Genomic DNA, 19,795 nt, shown 5'->3' with positions numbered 1-19,795 from the left:
CCAATTGCTGTGTTGGTTGCAATCTCCTGTAATAAGGCTTCACAAGCCGCTGATTTCTCTGCCAGCACAATCCTTTGCTCAGCAAGTTTCAGGTTGAGCTCATCCAGCCAGCTTCTTTAAGTTTGTCTAAAACCACCCTCCCGTGGTGGTGGCTGTTGAGAGCTGCGCTCGCCCCGCGTCGTGACCTGTCCGGCTTCCTTTCCGGTGGGTCAGCGGCCGCCAGGCACGTGACAATGCAAATCGCCCTTCTCGTCGCCGCACGTCACGGCACACCAGCCAGCGGTTGAGAAACGCTGTGTTAGGGTTCAGTCCTGAGCAAACTGAGGAGATCGAGGAGAAAGACACCCACCCACCCACCCAAGTAGATCTCCACACTGACGGTGACCCTGAAGAGCTGTTGGATCTGGGCATCTCTGCTCCAGAACTAGAGGTCTTTGCACTTGGCTGCCTGAGATCCCAGTTGGCTCTCAGACACCCCATACTCTACTGAGACCAGAGCTGGTGGTGCACCAGGAAAGACCTTCAGGGCTGATGCTATAGTGTCTGGCTAGCAATGCACGAGGCTACATGCAGGAAGCATATTTGACCACATCAGGGCAGCCAGGAAAGGGGTAGAGCCTGTCATGACTAAAGCCTTTGAGGGCAGAAACTGGGAAGTGCTGGGAAGTGCTGGAAAATTCTAGAAGGTTCACTTCTGATGTAAATATTGTTTTGACTATCTCAAGGTCACACTGATGAATGCCTGCACTCAGCAAGCTGCTCTCTCTCTCTCTCTCTCTCTCTCTCTCTCTCTCTCTCTCTCTCTCTCTCTCTCTCTTGTTTATACCTCGTGTGTCTGAAGTTTTTGTAACAAGCCTTTGCTTTTTAGTATTAAAAAAAAATCCTTTTGGAACTTTTGACTCTGCATGGCCTTTTTTATTTCCTGCAAGATGCTGTCCGTCAGAGCCTCCTTCTCCCATACAAGCTCCCTGTCTGAACGGCTTCATCGCTGAAGCAACAGCTCCCTTATGACTCCCAACCACCAGGGATATGGAACTGTCCGTGGTCCTGACATGAACTTCCTTCTATGCCTTGCTTCCGCTTCCCCTGTGGGCTCCCAAGACAACTAAAGACCAAGTTCTCCTAACGCAAGAGCATGAGCATATATATGTATAAAAAAGGAGGAACTGGGGCACTTACTAGCTCTTCGTTGTTTAAAGTGCTTGATGCGAGTGCTGATGTGATACCAGCTTTCCTGGACTGGACCAAGGACTGTTGGAAGGAAGCATAAAAGGATAAGCATATGAAGAACGCAGTGCAGAAAAACAACAACAACAGAAGTTAAGGTAGACTGTTTCCTGCATTCACATGGTCTTCACCTAGGCATGGGATGGGGGGGGCGATTAGTGGAGCTCCCTACATTGTTGGAGTCCAACTCCCATCAGTCTCAGCACCCAGCATGGCCAATGGTTAGGGTTGATGATGGGAGCTGGAATTCAGAAATATCTGGATTCGTCACTCCTGATCTAAGAAGAGATATTTCCCCAAACTCAGGGGATAATAATAATAATAATAATAATAATAATAATATATTTATACCCCACCCATCTGGGCGGCTTCCAAAAGAAATATTAAAATACAGTAATTTCTTAAAGATTAAAAGCTTCCCTAAACAGGGCTGCCTTCAGATGTCTTCTAAAAGTCTGGTAGTTGTTTTTCTTTTTGACATCTGATGGGAGGGCGTTCCACGGGGCGGGTGCCACTACCGAGAAGGCCCTCTGCCTGGTTCCCTGTAACTTGGCTTCTTCCAGCGAGGGAACCGCCAGAAGGCCCTCGGAGCTGGACCTCAGTGTCCGGGCAGAGCGATGGAGGTGCAGACGCTCCTTCAGGTATACTGGACCGAGGCTGTTTAGGGCTTTAAAGGTCAGTACCAACACTTTGAATTGTGCTCGGAAACGTACTGGGAGCCAATGTAGGTCTTTCAGGACCGGTGTTATGTGGTCTCGGCGGCCACTCCCAGTCACCAGTCTAGCTGCTGCATTCTGGATTAATTGTAGTTTCCGGGTCACCTTCAAAGGTAGCCCCACGTAGAGCGCATTGCAGTACAGTCCAAGTGGGAGATAACCAGAGCATGCACCACTCTGGCGAGACATCCAACCCCCAACTGCCTCTGAATAGAGACTTCCTTCCTGCACGCAGAAGAGAATTCTGCTTTTTAGATCAGGGTGCAGGATCTGTGAGGTCCTCCAGATGATATGAGTCTCCCAACTTCCACCAGCCAGCATGGCCAATGGGCAGGGGTGCTGATGGGAGTTGTAGTTCAGCCATGTCATTGGACTCCATCAGTCTCAGCCTGCAAGGCCAATGGCCAAGAGTGAGGAGGGGGAAAGAGGTAAATCCAGCAACATCTGGAGAACCACAGGTTCCCCATGTCTCACCTTGGCCCTAAATATATATGTGGACTCTAAATCCATCAGCACCCACTCCTTCAATTCCAGAGATGATTAAGATGCCACCCAAACACTATCTCTATTTACATTTCTTGAAAATGCCACATGCCATTACGGCCATCGAAAATTTGAAACACTCTTTTGTTTTTCTGGGTGTGGGTGTGGCCCTCCTGCACGGCTGAAAACATGTTCCCCATGTAGCCGTGAAATCATGTTCACTGGAACCAATGTAAAAAAGGGTAAAGGACCCCTGGACGGTTGAGTCCAGTCAAAGGCGACTATGGGGTTGCGGTGCTCATCTCACTTTCGGGCCGAGGGAGCCGGCGTTTGTCCGCAGACAGCTTTCCGGGTCATGTGCCCAGCAGGACTAAACCGCTTCTGGTGCATGATGGAAACCAGAGCACACAGAAATGCTGTTTACCTTCCTGCCGGAGCGGTACCTATTTATCTACTTGAACTGGCGTGCTTTCAAACTGCTAGGTTGGCAGGAGCTGGGAACAGAGCAACGGGAGCTCACTCCGTTGTGGGGATTCGAACCACCAACCTTCTTCTGATCAGCAAGCTCAAGAGGCCCAGTGGTTTAGACCCCAGCGCCACCCGCATCCACCTGGATGTGTGTGTGGCCCTCCAGTATGGCTGAAACCACATTCCCCACGTGTGGCCGTGAAATCATGTTCACTGGCCCCGATGTAACAAGCTGGGAAGGAACCACTGGAGCTCCCCCCCGCCTCCAGAAGTGATTCATAAACTCATCAACGTCAAAACAATTTACAATCAAGAGGTGTTGGGGAGTTTGCCCATCACTATTCTTATTTGGGAGAAAGATTTGCGAGTCCTGAGCGAGGAAAAGAAATAAATAAGGAGACAAACACTCACCATAGCCTGCAAAGGCGTGTTGGTCAACGATTGAGCAACAAAGGAAGAAATGAGATGTTGTTAAGATGACTCAGACAACCAGGTATATATATATTTATACATAAAAGACCAAATTCCAAGCTTGTCCCCATGATAATTTCATTCTTCATTCGTAAGCAGCAGAATTCACTGTCACCCACTAGCTAAACATGTTGCGGCCTTTGTTATTCTAAATCAGGGGTGGATCACATTCCTCATCCTGTGGGGTGCCTCATTCCCTCATGGGGTTAACTTCCGGGGGGTCGCATGCCAGAAGTGGGCGGGGCTACAGGAAAGGGGTGTGGCCAGTGCCCGAAGTGGGCCGTCCCAAAGGTATGACTCCTACCTTTGCCCAGTAGGCTAGATTGCAGCCGTGCCAAAGTCAGTGACTTGCGGTGGTCTGGCAAGAGGGCGTGCTGCCTGGGGGCCAGATCTATAGGTCTGGGTGGCTGGGTTCAGTCTATGACCCACAAGGTTCTCCAGCCTTCTTGTAAATCAGGGTGGCAGTCAAGTGCACAAGTGGAATTTGGCCCTATTCATTTTCAACAGAACTAGAAAAACTAAATAGGTAAAGGTAAAGGGACCCCTGACCATTAGGTCCAGTCATGACCAACTCTGGGGTTGCGCGCTCATCTCGCATTATTGGCCGAGGGAGCCGGCGTACAGCTTCCAGGTCATGTGGCCAGCATGACAAAGCCGCTTCTGGCAAACCAGAGCAGCACATGGAAACGCCGTTTACCTTCCCGCTGTAGCGGTTCCTATTTATCTACTTGCATTTTGACGTTGCTTTCGAACTGCTAGGTTGGCAGGAGCTGGGACCAAGCAACGGGAGCTCACCCCGTCACAGGGATTCGAACCGCCGACCTTCTGATCAGCAAGCCCTAGGCTCAGTGGTTTAACCACAGCGCCACCTGGGTCCCCTGATATTTGGGGTCTGGCTTGTTAACCACCCACAAGTCACCTCTTGCTCGATCTCTCCCCCCCTCAACCGCACAGACAATGTCTTCACACGTACCAGATTTTTCAGGCGATGGTTTGGAAAAATGTGCACAAACCTCAGCCCCTTCCCACCTCTTCCCCGCGTCGATAAACCCCTCACATGTTAGAAAGAGGCATCAGCTCTCCCAACTTAAGGAGTCGGGGTGTTCACAGGAGGAAAGACACAAAAGAAACAGTGGCGTCAGTAGGAAAGGGCGGAAGCTCGGCGGAGGGGAAAGGCAGGCAGAGATAGGGAGGATAGTCAAAGCTGGACATTGCAAGAAGGGAGCGAGAAAGCGAGAGAGGTTAAGCACAGGAGCTCGGCAAGAGAGCACGAAATGTTGGGATTTTTGGCCATGGCAAAGCTGCGTCCGACAAGGATTCATTTTGTGATGCCCACCAAGGAACCTGGGGGTTGTGGTTTATCCTATATAATAAAGTCCCTGTGTCTCTGCGTCCAGTATTCCCTGTGTCCCTGGGTTTGCGCTAATGCACATGTGCCCCACGGACACAGGGACTGGACGAAGAGGCGGGACGTACACACGTGCACTCTCTCTCACCCCTCAACCCTCTGCCTCCCGTTCCCCTGCGCCGGCGGACCAAGATGGCGGCATTGGGCTCCGCCGCCACGGGTCGTGGCCCCGGAGCCCGATGCCGCCATCTTGGTCCGCTGCCGCCTCCTCCTGACAACCCTACCTGGCCCGTGGGAGGAGCGGCGGGGCCGCGGCCTTCCCTCCCTCTCTGCGCTCGGCCGCGGGACACGACGGGAGGGAAGGCCGCGGCTCCGTCGCACCTCCAGTGCCCGTTTTCTTAACGGGCTGAATGCGACTAGTTTAAAATAAAAGGAATGAAGGCACCAAGATGTTCCTCTTTCTAGGAGGACACGGTCATGAGATCACATTTGGTCACCTTAAATCGAAGCTGTGGCTCCCTGAAGGGTTTGGGAATCTCTCCAAATTTTGCTCCTCAGAAAAAGCTACAATTCTTCCGGGTTCCTTGGCTGAGCTGAGCATAGATTCCAATGCTGGAGTCTTGGGAACTGTAGTTCCAAGTCTCTCTAATGCAGGATTCATATTACTGGGACAAAACTACAGTTCCCAGGTTCCCTGGATCCAACACCAATCAATGAGATGTTGCTCAGGAGATAATAGCTCGCAGGGTTTCTTGATGGTAGTTTGTTAACTCTGAGCTTCCAGTAGGGAACTGCGGTTCATTGGAGGTCTATTGATCTCTATCTAACACTGAAAGGTTAGCACATACACAGTTCCAAAGTTTCCTTGGCTTCAAAGGAGAGTAAGAGGGGGGAAAGACCCTTGGACGTTGAGCAACCGTATAGAAGAGCGAACTTTCGCCATGAAAAAGCATGCCTAGCCACACATCTCATAGCTGAACACAGCCCTTCCCAAACTTGTTCCCTCAATATGTTGTTGGGCTACGGCTGGAATTGACGAGAAGCTAATGAGAGGAGGTGGTCTCCTGAGGGCTGGAAACCTCTCCACAGCCTTTGGAATGGGACGTAGAGATGTTGCTGGGCTGTCAACTCCCACCATGGGAGTTGGGGGTCCAGAAACACCTGGAGGGCATGACTTTGGCCACCTCCGGTCCATGCGGACTGCTGCCAGGTCTTTAACGGAAGACGCCAGGCATTGAACATAGGACCTTCCGCATGCAAGACGCTGGGGCTCTGCCACTGAGCTATGGCTCCTGGGAGCCCGCAGGGAGTTGTCAACAAAGGCAAGCATGCACAGGTAAGGTTTGAGGTAGACCATGCCAACTGCAGCATTGGGGGGGGGCTTTCTTTACACAACAACGGAGAGCTATCCCTTGGGAAGGAGAGAAGGGTTGGGAGCGCCAGGGCAGGTGTTGGGAGGGGACAAAAAGGAGGAAATTCAGACGCAGGAAGACAGGCTGATGTTCCTCGTTGGACAAGGGTTCCGTACGGCTTCTGTTAAAGCGATGGCGCCGTATGAAAAAACCAAGACAACCGATCCTGAAGCCTCTTGTAAGCTCACTGTTTCGGCAAGCCTGGCACCTTGGAGAGGAGTTCTCCAGAGTCTCTGTTTCCCCCACCCCCAGGCTGTCCATCAGGTGCGGTCAATGCTGTGTAGGATATAATCCACTGGAAGCAGTCAAGTACAACATTCCTTGTAATGCTAGAGTGGACATGTAAGGGGATGTTTGGTCCAGCCAGCCAAAACTTCCTGTTTCCTCCTGGCTGGAGCAGAGCAGACTTCCTGTTGCATGTGACTACAGGTGGGCGTGACCTCACCTGTCCAGGTAACAAAAGGACGAGTCACACAGCACTCTCTCTCTTTTTTTTTTTCACTTCCTTCTACGTTGGACCAACTTCTTAGCCAGGACTGCCCTGCTAGCTTCTCAGCTAGCAGAGGAACTGGGCTCATTCCTCCCTATGGGGTAGACCCACATGTGTAAATTTGTAACTAAGTCTGCCTTCAGGGATCACACTGTGCTCTGCCTGATGTAAGGAAACTTCTTCTATTGACTTATGAATAAGATTGTGGCGTGTTTATTCTTTTAAGAGGCATTCAAGGGAACTTAGCAGGAACGTACAATTCATTACTGAATTGTATGATAGTGAGAGGCTTACACGAGCCTGCAACCAGCTCCCTCTTGTTGGAGCCAATGGGAGTCCTAGTTCAGCAGCATCTGCAGGTAAATGCATCTTCTAAACAGCGGCATTTTACCTTCCCCCTTCCTGGCGTAGTAAAGACGTAGTACTTTTTAGATGCAGAAGTTCCCTGCTCCACATCTAAGGAGGCAATCCCCTCTCTCAGGAGGGAACACGCCTTCTAATCAGAGGCATTCCTCCAAGGATATCTGGACATAAACAGGTTCCTCATCCCCTGTCTGAGAAGAGGCATCCCATGCTCTCAGGAGCGAATGCCTCTTCTAAATAAAAGGTAAAAGGTAAAGGACCCCTGGACAGTTAAGTCCAGTCCAAGGCGACTCTGGGATTGCGGCGCTCATCTCGCTTTCAGGCTGAGGGAGCCGGTGTTTGTCCACAGACAGCTTTCCAGGTCATGTGGCCAGCAGGACTAAACCGCTTCTGGCGCAAAGGGGCACCGTGACAGAAACCAGAGCGTACGGAAATGCCATTTACCTTCCTGCCGCAGTGGTACCTATTTATCTACTTGCACTTTGACGTGCTTTCGAAATGCTAGGTTGGCAGGAGCTGGGACAGAGCAACGGGAGCTCACCCCTTCGAGGGGATTTGAACCACCAACCCTCTAGACAATGCTGAGAATTGGCCATGATAGGAATTGCTATAAAACAACTTCCAAACAGTGCCATGATGTCTACACCCGCCCTGAACAACCCCTTCCAGATTTCTTGTACTTGGCAAAACTAGATTTCCCCCAAGATGCTCCTTCATGGGGTACCAGTGGCATTAAGAGCATGTAAAGCTACAATTATGTGGCAATAGGGATGGACGGACCAATCCATTTTGGCTTCTTTCTCTTTTGCACATTCTTTCCATCCTTAAGCTAGCCACATTTCCATATCAGCTTGCTTGCAACCCCCACTGCCAAAGAACGAAGATGTCGTGAAAACACATTTTAGTCTCTCCCTAATATAAACATTCTGAATGCAAAATTTGTCAGTTTGCATTTCTTGGTGCAGAAAGTATCGATCTGACTTGTAGAGATCTTTCCCATTCTAATTAATTCCAGGAGGGTTCTGGGAGCTTCTCTGTGTGAGAGAATCAAGCAAAAGGTTCCTGATGTTTGGGTTATTCCTTCTAAGAAGCTCAGAACAGCTGGTTTAAACTGTTTTCTCTTTCTGTCGGGTCATGTTGGCTATAATAAGAAGGCCAGAAGGAGCCTTGTTTTCACTTTCTATCTCTTTTCCTTCTGGTGTGGTGTTCTGTATATGGTATGCTTAGTGTTAAGGTTTAGTCTCATAAGTTATTGTAAGTTTAAGTTAAGTCTGCTGCAACTGGATTTCTTATGGACAGGGCCAATCCTGAAGGTACTGGATTTGTGACCGTGATGCTCATCTGCCTTCAGTAGCAGTAAAGCTCTGCTGGATGAAATACAATTGCCTCTAGTCTATTTGGGGGGGGGGGGAATCCTGCAACACGTTTAAGTTTTTACTCTGCTTAACGATACAGTGGAACCTTGATTCTCGAACAGCTTAGTTGTCAAACAAATCAGCTCCCGAGCGCTGCAAACTCGGAAGTGTTCCAGTTTGTGGACGTTTTTCGGAAGCTGAACGTCTGACGCCACTTCCAATTGAGTGCAGGAAGCATTTTCGAACAATTTCAGGAGTTGAACGTGTGGGATGGAACACTGGGGCAGACAAGTCACAACAGTTCCTAGAGTGTCCACTAAGAGGAACTCACCTGGAGGGACACCTGACTAAGTTCAGTTCCTGTTCCTCCAGATATGCAGATGAGATGGATTAGCTGGCAGATAAGCCCCTAGCCAGCAGCCATTCTCTCTCTTAGCCATTTCTTCTTCAATGGGAACACATCTCTAGAGAATCTCCAGTTAGGATGGTTCTCCCTCTCGGCCTGCTGCCAAGAGAGAGACCAGATGGAGCCTCACTTTACTAAGAAGACTCCACATGTATATATATTTGTAACTTTTCTACGTAAGCCTGCCTTTCTGAGATTATGCTGTTAACTCAGGATGTCATGTGAGTAAACTCTATCTTATTTTAATACTATTGTGTTGTGTATTTCTTTTAAGAGGGAAAAAGGGGATTTGCCAGGAAGTATAATATTGAAGTATAATGTTATAGAGGTTCTAACAAACCTAACGCTCATGCTTTGCTGCGCACAAAAGGGGAATGTCACTCTGCTGATATTGGAAGCTTGCTAACACAAGCTTGGATAGGATCTATCTAATAATATATCCTAATCCACATCCCTAACATTCCCACAGAACGGACTTCCGGAACTGATTAAGTCCGAGAACCAAGGCACATTACTCTGGGTCAATATTGAATAGAATTCCATGACCAAATTTGCCAACGGATACGCATTTTGCAAACAATCTCCCCTACGTAAGTCTTCTCTTTATGCTTCTCTCTGTGTGCGCATGTGTCTACATGCGTGCGCAAACACGCACCTGCAAGTGCCCCCCCCCCACAGCCAACATGGGAACTCCAAATCTCCCCAGACCAGGCTTGCACCAAACCGGGGCAGCTTCCAAGAGAGCTTGCCGGATGTGGGTTGCGGGAGACCCATACGGTGCTCTCCCTTTAACCTCGTTCCTCACCAGGTCGCTGATGACTAGCGGGAGTGATTTGCATCCAGGCCTAATGTCAGGCATGCTGTCTATGCAGCGCAGAAACTTGACCGCCGCTCCCCTGGGGGACGGAAGCAGCCCAACCAACGTCCCAGAGAAGAAAGGAGGAAGAGGGGGTGGTGGAAACAGAAACAAGAATGAGCTGTATTAGCGAAGCGAAGCGAAGGCGAACTCAGCGAGGTGTGTGCCACACAGGAGCCGAGGTAATGGAGGGCAAGGCCTTCAACCCTGCAAGACAGTTCCCAGGCCAATTTTTCTTCTTCTTTTTGTCATGGCGATGGGGTGGTTTAGCAGCGGCAGAGGGGGAAGGAAACCCTGCAAATCGTCTGCCTGCAGAAGTTGCTATATTTGCAATCGGCCACCGCCATAGACCTTGCATTTCCTAACAGCTCTTATTGGGGGAATAATAATAAAAATGATCCTTCAACATCAACTTCGTTGGACTGGTCATGCTGTGCAGAGGCCTTCTTCCAAAGCAACTGCTCTATTCTGAACTTAAAAATGGAAAGCATAATGTCAACAAAAGAGATTTAAAAACTCTCTCAAGGCAAATCTAAATCTAAATAAAAATAGTACAAACACCGAGAACTGGGAAACACTGGCCTGTGAGTGCTCCAGTTGGAGAACAGCCTTTACCAAAGGTGTCCTGGGCTTTGAAGACGCTCGAACTCAGGGCGCAAGGGAGAAACAAGTTAAGAGGAAGGCACGCTTGGCAAACGCTCACCAGGATCAACTCCCACCTGGAAACCAATGTCCTCATTGTGGAAGGACGTGGGGATCCATAATTGGCCTCCACAGTCACTTACGGACTCATTGTTAAGACTGTGTCCATGAAAGACAATCTTACTCGGCTACGAGGGATCGCCAAAGAAAAAGAAGAAGGGAAACAAATAAAAACTTATTTGCGGGAGGGGAAATCTATCTTGGATTTAATCAGAAAATTAGCGACTTACTCCTGGGACTTTCTTAGTATGCTGCAACACAGCAGATCTACTGAACTCCTAATCTGATAGCCTTGATGTTAATATAATGGGGGGGAGAGGGGTTTTTTTTTGGAGGGGGGACAAACATTTCTGGACTTCTCCAAACCTTGAGAGTTGGAGCCCTTCAGCCACCTGTTTGCCTTTTGTGCAAGTGTGTGGTTTAGAGAGAAGATTTGAACCCAGGCATTTCCTGGCCACTAGGTTATTATCCCAGGTCTTGGGCTACAGAAAGTCCAGTGCACACCCAGTCTTAACCCTGGTTCAGAAGAGAGTTGTTGGTTTTGGCCTGGAAGGCCGCTCAGTTAAAAAGAGGGAGGAACTGTCTATAAGGTATAGCTCAAAATTGCCAATCCTTTATCCCGGCTCCAGGGGGGGACAGGGCAGAAAAGAATTCCAGCGTTTCCAGAGCAGGTGAAGCTAGCAGCTGCCAGAGAGAGAGAGAGAGAGAGAGAGAGAGAGAGAGAGAGAGAGAGAGAGAGAGAGAGAGAGAGAGAGAGAGAGAATGGAAATGGGAAGAAAAACGTTAAGAGAAACCTCACCAAATCGCTAACTAAGGGGATGGGTTTCCTTTTGCGAATATCAGGCATGCTATCAATTATGATGAGCCCGCCGCCCGGTCTGGAAAAAAGACAGAAACAGTCAGCACAGGAGGAGGGGAGAAAGGGAGTGGATTAGGGAGAGAGAGAGAGAGAAAGATTTGATAGTGAGGAGAGGAGAGAGAAGAGGGGAGGGGGAGGGGGGAGGAAAGGGAGAGGGGCAGGGGCATACCCAGGATCAAAACTAGGGGGAGCAAGGGGCGGGGCCAAGGCATGGGAGGGGAGGGGCCACAAAGTGGGAATGTGGGCGAGGCTATGGAGCCCAGGTGGAGTGTGCAGCTGTGGGTGAGAGTGGCGCTGCCGACGGGGCTGGTGGGCAGAGGCGGAGGCGGAGCACAGGCCAGCAGAGCGGAGCGCGAGTTCAGCGTTCCTGCCCGCCGCGCCCTCCAGCTTCCCGCCACGCTCTCTGGTTCCCCGTCGTGCTTGGCCTTGCCGGAGGGCGCGACGGGGAGCTGGAGGGAGGGCGCAGCACGGTGGAGGGGGAACGCCGAGCTCGCGCTCCACCTACGCCTCTGCTCACCAGCCCCGCCGGCAGCGCCGCTCTCGCCCATGGCTGTGCCGGCCCTGCTTCTAGGGGGGGCAGTTGCCCCCCCGCCCCGCGCTGGGTACGTCCATGGGGAAGGGAGGGGAGGGGGAGGGGGAGAGGAGAGGGGAGGGGAGGGGGAGGAGAGAGGGAAGGGGAGGGGGAGAGGCAGGGGAGGAGAGAGGGGAGGGGAGGGGAGAGAGGAGATGAAGAGAAGAGAAGGGAAGGGAAGGGAGAGGAGATGAGAATCGCTGCATGCTTAATGGACTCAGAACACCAATTCGCTTCAAATGGCCATATGCTAACTTTGTTCATTAATAAATATCAAGAGTTATCAGCATTGATTATGATTAAGCATCTCAATTATATATTAAACCATTATTAACCATTATTAACTTTATTTATTATAGCCATCCATTGCAACCATCATTCATCGTTTTCTCTTACCTGCCCTTTTCCGGGAAGGGCGGGATTCCAACAACATTAAAATGCAATATTAAAATCAGTTTTTGGGGAATAATAAATAATAATAATAATAATAATAATAATAATAATAATAATAATAATAGATTTGCAAATCTGTACAAGCATGCACAGGAGGCTATGGGAAATTAAGGTGGAAATTTAACAAATAAACAAATAATATTAATACGCATAGTTTTCTTTCTGAATATGACGAGCGTGTTATCATTGCTGCCACATCCAGGTATCTTACTAGGTGCAATTGAAAACAGCAACATAAAAATAAAATGATACTGGGTGGCCTTCCACCAAGAGCACACCCATTAGAATCAATGGACCTTGGGCCCATTAAATTCAATGGATGGACCTCCTCTGAGCAAAAAAACCTGACTACCATCCTCGGCTGCCATGGTTTGCATTTGACGCGAGTCCTACACAGAGTAGATCTGCTCAATTTAATGGACATGGCTTATCCATCTCAGCAGGTTTACTCTGAGTAGGGCAATCCCAAGTGCCTACTTGGGGAGAGGGCGGGCAGGTAAATCTAGGCACTCTGCACATGCTTTAAAAAAGAAAAGAAGGTTGACTATCAGAACTAGGATAGATCAAGCGACCACAGCCACCTGAGACCCATCTAAAGGCTTTTTGAATTTGAGACGGCAGTCGGAGACAGCAACTCACCCGCCTTTAAACCACAGGGATTTCGATTCTCCAGATCCTTCGCCCCGAGCCTGTGAAATAGAAAGATCAGTTATTTAAATGAGGTTGCACTTGTAGATTCCTAATTTTAACATTGTATTTAATCTGCATTTTAGTTGAATTATTTCTTTTATGCTTGCTTTCATATTCTTGTTGTTAGCCGACCTGAGCCCGGTCTTGACTCAGGGCGGCTATTATTTTTATTGTTATTATCATCATCATCATCATCATCATCATCATCATCATCATCATCATCTCTGGTAGGGTCTTGATCCTAGGAGACATTTCTCTGCCGCCCCCCCCCCCGAGATTTCAGAAATGCAGAAGTCAGATCATTCCTCTCTCAGACCCTAGCTGCTCATTATCTCCAAAAGGGTAGAGCTCCAGATGTTTTGGAACTACAACTCCCATGATCCCTAGCTAACAAGGCCAGTGGTCAGGGATCATGGGAGTTGTAGTTCCAAAACATCTGGAGAGCCAAGGTTGCCTATGCCTCGCTTATGGTTATAGGAAGAGTTCCCCCCAGTTTTGGTAATCGGTTTGCAGCCGGTAATCATAGAATCATAGAGTTGAAAGGGACCCCAACTGTCATCTAGTCCAACCCCCTGCAGTGATGTTAGAAGGGCTTATTTGGGTGATTTGCAGCACTGGCCCTGCTCTTGGGGCAGATCGGACTGAGCCATCAGGCTTCACTCTGGTCCACCCCATGGGTTTTCAATCTCGGGGCCTAGTCCACCTCTGGGGGGTGGGGGGCGCTGAGGTTTTTTTTTCCCCTACAAAGGGGGCAGTACTAATAACGATAATAATTTGTTATTTATACTCCACCCATCTGGCTGGGTTTCCCCAGCCACTCTGGGCGGCTCCCCACAGAACACTAAAAACAAGATCAAAGATCAAACATTAAAAGCTTCCCTAAACAGGGCTGCCTTCTGATGTCTTCTAAAAGTCAGACAGTTGTTTATTTCCTTGACATCTGCTGGGAGGGCGTTCCACAGGGCGGGTGCCACCACCGAGAAGGCCCTCTGCCTGGTTCCCTGTAACCTCAATTCTCGCAGTGAGGGAACCACCAGAAGGCCCTTGGCGCTGGACCTCAGTGTCCGGGCTGGACGATAGGGGTGGAGACGCTCCTTTAGGGGTACTGGGCCGAGGCCGTTTACTGGGCCGAGGCCCTACGACATTGGCTCCATTCATGAAGAACATCTAGCTTGGTTTTGTCCACACAGATAGGCAGCAGCTCTCAAGGGCTTCATGCTGGAGCGTTTCAAAGGTGCCAGGGGCCGAACATGAGACTTGGCACACTGGAAAAAGATGCTCTAACAAGGAGTGGTGGCCCCTACACCAAACCTAAGTGTCAGGGATGAACCAGAGGTTATAGGTTTCCCAGAGGGAGGGGGAGACGTTGGTGTGGAAAGAGCAGGAGGTGAGCCCAAAGGGGAGGGGGAGGACAGAGCTGTGGAGATTGTTCCTGAAGAACAGGCAAGAAGGGACGTAGAACCGGGAGGTTCACAGGAGCGGCAAGGGTTAAGTTCCAGCTCAGACTCAGGAGGAGCGTACAAGCCGGCTCACAGCTCTCGGGAGACTTGTGGGGAAAAGGCGTGGCGAAAGACGAGGGTTCGCCCTTTTCTCATGTGCTGGCCGGGCCAGACAGGCATCAGCAGAGATCTGAGATGAGTGACTCCGATGAATGATCATGACTTGCTAATGACCGCTTAGAATCATAGAATCATAGAGTTGGAAGAGACCACAAGGGCCATCTAGTCCAACCCCCTGCCAAGCAGGAAACACCATCAAAGCATTCTTGACATATGCCTGTCAAGCCTCTGCTTAAAGACCTCCAAAGAAGACTCCACCACACTCCTTGGCAGCAAATTCCACTGCCGAACAGCTCTTACTGTCAGGAAGTTCTTCCTAATGTTTAGGTGGAATCTTCTTTCTTGTAGCTTGAATCCATTGCTCCGTGTCCGCTTCTCTGGAGCAGCAGAAAACAACCTTTCTCCCTCCTCTATATGACATCCTTTTATATATTTGAACATGGCTAGCATATCACCCCTTAACCTTCTCTTCTCCAGGCTTGTAAATAATGTAAATAAAAAGCCATAAAAATGCCAGGAGGCTCTTGTGGTGATTGTGTGAAGAGGGGAACCCGTTGGCTGTGACACTAAGTTTCTTGTCCTCATGGCGCTGGATACATGTAGGATGCAGAGGAGGGGGATTTTGAAGGGTATCCTTATCTTAAGGTTAGCAGATTTTTTTTCAATACATCCGGGGACACTTTTCAGCTGCAATGGATTTTGCCAGGGGACTGATTTGTAAATCTGGGGACTGTCCCCGGGAAACGGGGACGTCTGGTAACCTTACCCTAACTGAGGCTGTGCTGTGGGGAACCTCTGGGGGCGCTTGAGGAAACTCTTACCTGCAATCCCAGAGGGAGACAGAGAACGACGAAGACACAAAGATGGCGGTGGCTCTGAGCAAACTGAAAAGTGAGGTCTGGGGTGCCCCCAAGTGGGGGCAGCTTTGGGGCAAAAAGAAAAAGATGGCGGGTGGAGTCTACAAGCAAAACAGAACAACAACAAAAATTATAGGTACGGTCAAAACTCAACAAATGGGGAAGAGGACCAAAGAGGGAGAGGGATGGGAGAAAGGTACAAACTTAAAATGGTGAGACATGGAGCTGGGATGGAGATGTGCAGGGTGGTCCATTAGCCTTCAGCCAGCCGCCACTTGCCTGCCTCCTTTGGGGGACATGATCCATGAGAGGCAGTCAAGTACAACATTCCTTGCAATGCTAGAGAAGACATGCGAGGGAATGTTTGGTCCAGCCATACCTGCCAAGTTGCTGTCGGAGAAATAAGGAACCAGGTGGAAGTAGCAGACCGGAAGTAGCGCTGCCGCCATTTTGGAACTGGGCGGAGCATGCTCAGAAGTGACTTTTGATGCTGCTTTGCCCAGTTCCAAAATAGCCGCCGTGCCAGAAGTCGCACTGCATGCCAGAATTAACCAGGGGGAAACAACAACAAAATCCGTTTTTTCAGCTAGGAACAGCTGGAAAAACGGGGATTTCCCGGGAGACTTGGCAGCTATGGGTCCAGCCAGTCGAAAACTTCCTGTTCCTCCTGGCTGGAGCATCCTTCCTTTTGCATGTGATAGAAGGTGGCCGTGACCTCACCTGTCCAGGTAACAAAAGGACGAGTCACACAGCACTCTCTCTCTCTTTCTGACTTCTTCATTTCGCCAGCTTCTAGCTAGGACTGCTCTGCTAGCTCTCAGCTAGCAAAAGCACTGGGATTATTCACCCATATGGAGTAGATCCACATGTACATATTTGTAACTAAGTCTGCCTTCAGGAATTCAACTGTGAACTGTTGTGAGTAAACTTCTTTTATCTTTGAATAAGATTGTGGTGTCTTTATTCTTTAGAGGGATTAAAGGGAATTTACCAGGAACGTATAATTCAATCTGAAGACAGACTGAGTTGTATGATAATGAGAGGCTCCCACAAGCCTGCAACCAGCTATCTGCTGTGCGTTTAAAAGAGGAATGTAACTCTTCTAAGTAAAGGAACTTGCTAGCACAAGTTAGGAAGGATATTAATAAACAAAATATCCTCTCCTGCCACCCACATCCTTATTTACAGGCAGCCCAGAGGGACAACCTGCCTCTAGGAGTTTCTTCCTCCTCCTTAGTTTCTGTGTTGCCTTTCTAGAACCCAACAGGAAGGAAGGGGAGGATGGGCGGTTGCCTGTGCCTCTCGTTGGCTTTGGCGCCCCCTACTGTTGGGCTCCTTGCCTCGGAAGGTCACTCAGAAGGCAACGCAGCCCTCGGGGTGAACGAAAGGAATTAAAAACTGCACTGCATTCAAGACTCAGAACTTCACTAGAGCCTGCCAGGTGAGACCAATGGCCCTTCTAGTCCAGCACCCCGTTCTCAGGATTTAATTTATTTAATTCGGAAGATTAAGTGGGGGGGGGGGCAAATTTGCGGAATATCACAAAATGAAATTCCAAACGCACCGCCTCCATTTCTGAAAGCGAAAACAGCTCAAGTACGAACTCTCAAATCTGGAGGTGTAAAAGATTTGGATCGTCATAAAAGGCACAGGAGGAAATGATTAACAACAGGACCCACAAAGGGGAGGAGGGAAGGCAAGGAGATTCCTTGCAATCGTGTTTTTATGTCCCATGTTCGATATAAGACTGTAAAATTGTAATCCGAAAACCCAAACGAATAAATCCTTTTAAAAAAAAGAACTCTCAAATCTGCAGAGAATTTCGGAAGTGCTTGTGGCGGGGGGGGGGAGCTTGATGCAGCTGGGAAAGGAGGCGGGGTGTTTCACAGCCAGGGGGAGGAGCCTAAACCTACTGTACTGTATTTGAATACGGGGGACAAGGGAACGTGACCAGAGGTGCTCACCTCCTGAAGCTGCATGCATACTTTGTTGAAAGCCCGTAGCCAATTCGCCTTTGCTCGGGCTTTGGGGTCCACCGGTTCTGCCTCTTCCTTCTCCCTGCAGCCAAAACAACAGAGGCAACTCGCTGAATGATGCGTAACCATGCAGGAACCAAGCCCTGCCCACTTTTGCTTCTGCCCCCGCCTACCACTCGCATGTTGGGGGCCCCTGAAAGTTCCCCAGATGTTAACGTGGACCCTGATCGCCCTTCCCCTGATGTGCACTTTATGAGTTCCACGCATTCGATTTATTATTGGCAGGTGTCGGTACTAACCCTCCTGGGGTTTCCGGTAACTGGTACCCGGAAGCACGGCTGCCTCCACTGCTCCAGTGAGTCGTTTCCAGCCAAGGCAAACTGCCCCACCCATTTCCAACCGCGCCTCTTACCTCTCCTCTTCCTTGGGGGGTTCTTCCTCCTGAAGGACTTTCTCCGGGGCAGGGGCCTCTTCTGCGGGCGGCTCCTTCTGCTGGCCTGCCGGAAGCTCTTCCGCCGTCTCTTCCACCACTTTCCGCTGCTGCTGCTGCAACGATTGCACCTGCTGCGGCGGTTGTTGCGGCGGCGGCAGCTGCTGCTCTGCTTTTTGCTGCTGCTGTGCTTGTTGTGGCTTCTGCTGCTGCTGTGCCTGTAGTGGCTTCAGCGCTTGCTGCTGCTGCTGCGCCTGTAGTGGCTTTTGCGCTTGCTGCTGCTGCTGTGCCTGTAGTGGCTTTTGCTGCTGTTGCTGCTGTGCCTGTAGTGGCTTTTGCTGTTGCTGCTGCTGCTGTGCCTGTTGTGGCTTTTGCTGTTGTTGCTGCTGTGCCTGTAGTGGCTTTTGCTGCTGCTGTTGCTGCTGCTGCTGTTGCTGCTGCTGTGCTTGTAGTGGCTTCTGCTGCTGCTGTTGTGCCTGTAGTGGCTTCTGCTGGGATGCCACGCCTTGTGGCGGCTGTGGCGGCTGCAGTGCCTGGCCCTTCTGCTGCTGCTCTTGCTGCGGGTAGGCGTCCCCGGGGTAGGGAGGCTCGGGTTCAAGCTCTGCCACCTTGTCCTCGGGGTAATACTCCTCGTTGTCGCTGTACTCCTCGTTGAACTCGTCCTCGTCCAGGTACAGGTCGTCTTCATCCTCGTCCCAGCGCGGCGAGTCCTTGTGGTAGCTCACCGAGCTGTGGCAGGAATGGTAGGAGTCCCCGTCCCGCTCGTCCAGGCTGATGTCGTCGGGGTCAAAGTCGTCGCTCAGCTGCGAGCTGCCCTGGCTCAGCTCCCCCGACGAAGCGTAGCGGCTGCTCCCCGTGGGGCTGCAGTGGTGGGTCGGGGTTAGAGAAACCAAGTGAGGCGAGAGAGAGACAGAGAAGCTTAGAAAGGGAAGGGCCTCAACATCTGCCTCACAAGCAGAAAATCCCACATTCAACCCACCCACCCCCTCCCAGGCATCCCCGGGTAGCATTGAGAGAGAGAGCGCTGCTGCCAGTCAGTGCAGACAACATTAGCTAGATGGACTGAGTTGTCTGATTTTCTCCAGGGCAGCTTCCTGTGTTCCGAAGGGGCATATGGACATTAGGGTTATTCTTTTATTTTTATTTTTAAATTTATTTGATGGTTCAACTTAATTTTACAGAGATACAGTGGTAACCTCGGAAGTCGAACAGGACCTGTTCCAGAAGTCCACCCGGCTTCCAAAACATTTGGAAACCAAGGCGTGGCTTCCTATTGGCCATAGGAAGCTCCCGCAGCCAATCGGAAACCGCGCCGAACATTTGGGTTCCAAAGAACATTCACAAACTGGAACAATCACTTCCGGGTTTGCGGCATTTGGGAGCCAAAACGTTTGACTTGCAAGGAGTTTGGGATCCAAGGAACGACTGTATATCAGACATAAATTGTAAAAACAAGATACGAAGGAATCTCCTGGACTTGCATCCTCCCCTATGTGGGTCCTATTATTAATCCTTTCCTCCCCCATCTTTTACGATAATCCAAACCTATTACTTCTTCCATTATGCCCAGAATCAGCCTTAAACTACAAGTGCTATTCCAATCCCACTAACAATTTTAACTGTTTACAGAGGTCTTTAAGTTATAATTTCCCCCCATTCCTTGTTAAAATTTTGGTCTTCCTGATTTCTGACTTTTCCAGTCATTATAGCCATTGATCCATGAAATGAAAGCAATAAACAATGTACTGCAGTCACACAATCAATCAATCAATCAATCCTTCAGTAGCTGAACTGGGTTCCACACAGTCACAAAAACAAAAAACCACAAAAACTCAAAGTAAAAAGCAAAAACAGATGACAGACCTCAGCGTAACACTCAAATTGGAAGCGTAGCCCTCAAAACGGAGCACGTTCAGCTTCCGAAAAGAGTTCTCAAACTGGAACACTTAACTTCCGGCTTTTCAGTGTTTGGGTTCCAAGTTGTTTGAGTACCAAAGGCGTTTGAGAACCAAGGGACCACTGTACTTTAAAACACACGGAAGTTTAAATGCTAGCAGCGCAGATTAAAATTGCCCCAGCTTTCTAAGCCCCTTGTCTAAACAA

The 19,795-nt window shown here is 49.8% G+C and overlaps 1 protein-coding gene across 1 annotated transcript in view; it reads right to left on the bottom strand.

The window, feature by feature from the left end:
- The window catches only part of UNC13A (unc-13 homolog A), a 139,034-nt gene that overhangs the window by 79,236 nt on the left and 40,003 nt on the right, over window positions 1-19,795 (bottom strand). Inside the window, 6 exon segments of the mRNA XM_060275227.1 lie at window positions 1,180-1,251; window positions 11,097-11,175; window positions 12,820-12,869; window positions 17,251-17,344; window positions 17,675-17,808; window positions 18,169-18,553. Of these exon segments, the coding sequence (XP_060131210.1) occupies window positions 1,180-1,251; window positions 11,097-11,175; window positions 12,820-12,869; window positions 17,251-17,344; window positions 17,675-17,808; window positions 18,169-18,553 (814 nt within the window).

The sequence above is a fragment of the Zootoca vivipara genome, chromosome 6 (genome assembly GCF_963506605.1).
Source record: "Zootoca vivipara chromosome 6, rZooViv1.1, whole genome shotgun sequence".
In the NCBI taxonomy this organism is placed as follows: Eukaryota; Metazoa; Chordata; class Lepidosauria; order Squamata; family Lacertidae; genus Zootoca; species Zootoca vivipara.
Note: the sequence above shows the minus strand (reverse complement) of the source record. Positions and strands in the feature narration are given on the sequence as shown.